Here is a 4,254-nt window from a genome sequence, read left to right as displayed (position 1 = left end):
GGCGTCATCGTCTTCCGCGTGTCGGCGGCGTCCGGCTGCGTTCGTGGAACTCGGAGCGCGGTGCCTTGGGGGCAGAAGGCCGAGTTTTCCGGGTTAGAGCTATTTAACCTGTCTCGTCCACGGTATTTCTTTGAAGACTTGCATCGAGCGTGGAGTTACGTTTTAGCTGATAGTGAAATAACACTATGAAGTAACTACACTGAAGCGACAGATTTTTACCGAGTCTTGAGCAACGTGTCTCTGATTTTTGGTGTCTCTGATTTTTGGTTCTAGCCATGACCATGCAGTTCATCAGTCACAGGTTTCCCGAGGATCACGATCCCACAATTGGTAAGAAAAATTTCTCTTTGCTGTTCACTCCTTCTCTTCAAAAGTTAAGCTGCTGTGGAGCGCCCTGGTTTAAGTGCTCAATTTAAAGAAATCTATAAATGCGGCTGTAGGTTGAGGAGCCAGGTCCCTTAGGTGACTCATTCAGAGGTATTAGTTGTTGAAAGACTGCTGCGAGGACTGAGGTGTGTATCCTGAGTTTAGGTCGTTAATGGTTTTTCTGTTGTTTGTATTCAGGCCACACACCATCTACGTTTGTATGTTGACAGACAAGGATGAGAAACTGCTGATAAGTGATTGATGGTTGTCTATTCAAAAAAACCCTGCTGCTCATGCTGTAGATCAGAGCTCTGCTATTAATTTGACAGGCGAAGTTGTGCTCTGTGTTTTAGAAATTGGGGGGGATGAAGATTGTTAAAATTTACTATATTGCTGCATAAGTTTTGCAGCATCTCTAAGGGACACCTTAACCAGCTGTTGCACTATCAAAGGAAAAGTGGGCAACCAGCCAGCTGAAAGCACTCTGTGGTAGTGCGGGAGTGCTGGCTTAGAGGGACAGGATATTTGTTGTCTTGGTTTTGATAAAATGGCAGTTGGTGGTGACCAGTTCTCTGGTGTTTTCTAGCTTTGAGAAGAACGTAGTGCTCTTACTCGGTGCTCTCCACCAGGGTGTCCAAAATGGATTCATAGGATGCGGTCACGTCTGTTCAGAAATAGCACGAGCAATAGCGTGATTCTGGCAGAGAGTCGTGAGGGTGCTCAGTCGTTCCAGAACAATCCAAAATTTCATCTGTTGTTAAGCAAAGATCAGACGATGTAGTGTAGTCGTGTTACCAGATTAGGTTCTTCTTTGTGAATTGGAGACTAATGAGTATTGCGATTGTATTCCGCCCTCGTTTTTTCCAATGTGCTGTGAATTCACAGAGGATGCTTATAAAATCCGAATACGCATCGATGACGAACCTGCCAACTTGGATATCCTGGACACGGCAGGACAGGTATGTAAATACCACTCCGTGAACTGGGAGGGCGTTAAGAAGTCTGGAGTGGTGAGGTGTAGAGACAGAAATCCTGTAGAAGTTGCTTGTCTTTTCTTCCAAATCATTTTTGGAGTCTCTCACTTCTTGTAAGCATCACGCTGCGTATAGCACCTGTACGTCTGTCTGTCTGTGGGCAGCTGGGAGGGTCCTCTGGGTTCACGTGCTGCTTTCCCCATTGCACCTTGCTGGTGGTGATCAACATGCAGTACGGGCTGGCTGGAAAGTGACGGTGGTGGGATTTCTGTAGCGAGGGAGACTTGGTGTTCGTCCCAGACGTACGTGATAACCTTGTCCTCTGTGTGGCCGGGTGAGGCGGCAGGTGACCAGCGTGTTCGGAGTTCCTGGGTGGCTGGGTTTGGAACGCGCATTGTGTCTCCCGCTGTTAGCGAAGCAGAAAGGCGTGGTGGTGTCGTGGTGTGTGCAGTGCGTTGTGCCGTATTGGAGTGAACGGGCAACTGAAATGTAAGTGTCTGTTTGCAGGCGGAGTTCACGGCCATGAGGGACCAGTACATGAGGGCCGGAGAGGGGTTTATCATCTGCTACTCTATCACGGACCGGCGCAGTTTCCATGAAGTCCGTGAGTTCAAGCAGCTCATCTATCGTGTTCGACGCACTGACGACACCCCCGTGGTCCTGGTGGGAAACAAATCTGACCTGACACAGCTGCGGCAGGTAAGTGGCACAGGAGAGGCGCACGCTTACGAGCTGCTCCTGTTGTAAAATGCCGTAATGAGGTGGTTATACTCCCTTTCTTAATTTTGCTGCGTGTTTACTCTATAGTAAGTTGAACAGTCGAGAAGTACTTGTTTAACCCGGCATGTGCTGAATAACCAAATGCGTGTAGCAGTCACAAAAGTAAAGTCTTGGAAGGTGATGCTTTGGGTTTCAGCTGCTGTTGGGCTTTCCTCTCCTCTCTTTAATTCCTGAGAGGAGACGCTGTAACAGAGACGTAGCGTTGTGTAAAGCGCTTGTGGATCCTAGTGCAAATCACAGACGCAAGCGTGCTGAGAACGGGCGCGTCCTAACGGAGAGCCTGGAGCAGAACGGGCAGAAAGGAAAGTTACGTTCAGCTAAAGGAAACTGTGGCTCCCGTGTGGTTTGGAGCGGAGCTTCACACGAAGGGAACGTGCTTTGGACAACAGGTTCCCGAGCTGCTGTTTGCATACCTGGAATTAGATGAATTTCCAGGGGTGTTGTAGCAAGAAGACGATGGCAGCTATGGAAAAGCTCCAGTGCTGAGAGATGCGAGCTGTGGGATGAGGAGTGGGTGTAGCTTTTCTGTGGCCTCAGCCAGACTGGCGTTTTGGGGGGGTCTTGGTTCTTTTTTTTTTTTTTTAAAAGGTTTTGTTTCTGGGAAGTAGTTTGGCAAACAGAACAGATTTTGATCAAGAGAAGGAAATACTCTTATCTTACCCAACTAGCAGGTGCTCGCGTTAGGGCTGAGGACTGCTTGTGTTGGGCATCTTCTAGATTCAGCTCCAAGAACAGAATATTCTTTCAAAAGACTTTGTGGTTTTATGAGTGTCTGGAGTCTCTCGCAGGTGACCGTGCTGCTGGAGCAGAGGTGAGCGAGCGAGCGCCCCGGTTTGTAGAGGCAGGCGCAGAGACAGGCGGGGATGAGCTGCTGTGGAGGTGGGGGTGCACCTGCACGGGTTCAGGGCAAGCAGGACAAGAAATGGTACTTGCCAGTTTCTGCTTTCTTGAGAAGTACGAACTTCCTTTTTTTGCAGGTCTCCAAAGAAGAAGGCTCTGCTTTAGCCCGAGAATTCAACTGCCCTTTTTTTGAAACTTCGGCTGCGTACCGTTACTATATTGATGATGTGTTCCATGCTCTCGTGCGAGAGATCCGTAGGAAAGAAAAAGAAGCAGTAATGGCAATGGAAAGAAAATCAAAACCTAAAAGCAGCGTGTGGAAAAGGCTGAAGTCACCCTTCAGAAGAAAGAAGGATTCAGTCACTTGAACAGAGAGAATTCCTCTGCAAAATAAAACCTGTGAACAGCCATTTGTAACCAAAGCGGTTTAGTGACGGCGTGTGTTAGACCTGATGGGACTTTCATGAGGGAATGCAAACTTCTACCGATTTTTTTTGCTTAGAACGATGTTCCCTTAATTTGGGATATTTAACTCAAGACACAGTAACAGTTGAACTTTCATTTGTTGTCATTTTTCTACTGGATATCCTGCAAACGTTGCTTGTATGTCATTGGTTACAATGCTGGTAGGTTTATGTCCCTGCACTTTTGAACCTTTGTCTTCGGTCACTGCAAACTGGCAGCTGAATTGTGTAAAATAGTGCTGAAGTTCTACCCAGCCTAATTTAATTAACTGTTTTCCTAGTGGTTTGCACAAGAAAATCTGGCTGCTCTCCGGAACAGTAACCCGCATCGCGAGAGGCGGCTTGTAAGTGATGTGGGATACTTGCCAGGTTTATCCAGTGATCGGCTGGTCAGCAGTGTCGTAGGTGGGATTCTAAACGAGTCAGAAGCAGCAAGTTACGGTTCCTGTGGCAGCTGTAACTCGGCCTCGGTGCGTGAATATGTAGCATTTCCTGCTGTGAGGAGCATTTCCCATGTTGCTGTAGCGTGTGTCGTGTCAGGCTGCTGCAGAAGCCACAGCTTCGAGTTCTCTGACCTGTCAAAAATCGCCGCTGTAAGAACGTGCTGCCTTATTTATTTACCTTCTGGTTTATGTTCTTGTCTTAAAGGAACCAGCGTCTTTTTTGAGTCTCTAACATAGTCACTTCTAATTGCTCTCTGATAACTGCTTTGTAGAAAAAGTGACTGGCACTGAGCTATTTGGGCCCAGAATTAATATCCCCGGTACTGGTAGGGTTCTTCCCGTGCAGTCTGAGAAGTGGGTTTGCCGGTGCCGCCGGAGGGAGTGGTT

General features: G+C 47.8%; 1 protein-coding gene across 1 annotated transcript; it reads left to right on the top strand.

Annotated features, from left to right (window-relative positions):
- Positions 1-275: 275 nt before the first annotated feature.
- On the top strand, positions 276-3,421 carry RIT1 (Ras-like without CAAX 1). The gene is made up of 4 exons (XM_010136985.1): positions 276-330; positions 1,252-1,325; positions 1,848-2,039; positions 3,098-3,421. The coding sequence occupies exons 1-4, from the start codon at positions 276-278 to the stop codon at positions 3,326-3,328; spliced, it is 552 nt and encodes a 183-aa protein (XP_010135287.1). The 3' UTR covers positions 3,329-3,421.
- Positions 3,422-4,254: the final 833 nt, after the last annotated feature.

The sequence above is a fragment of the Buceros rhinoceros genome, unplaced genomic scaffold (genome assembly GCF_000710305.1).
Source record: "Buceros rhinoceros silvestris isolate BGI_N320 unplaced genomic scaffold, ASM71030v1 scaffold40995, whole genome shotgun sequence".
Lineage (NCBI taxonomy): Eukaryota > Metazoa > Chordata > Aves > Bucerotiformes > Bucerotidae > Buceros > Buceros rhinoceros.
This window is presented reverse-complemented; position numbering and strand designations above follow the sequence as displayed.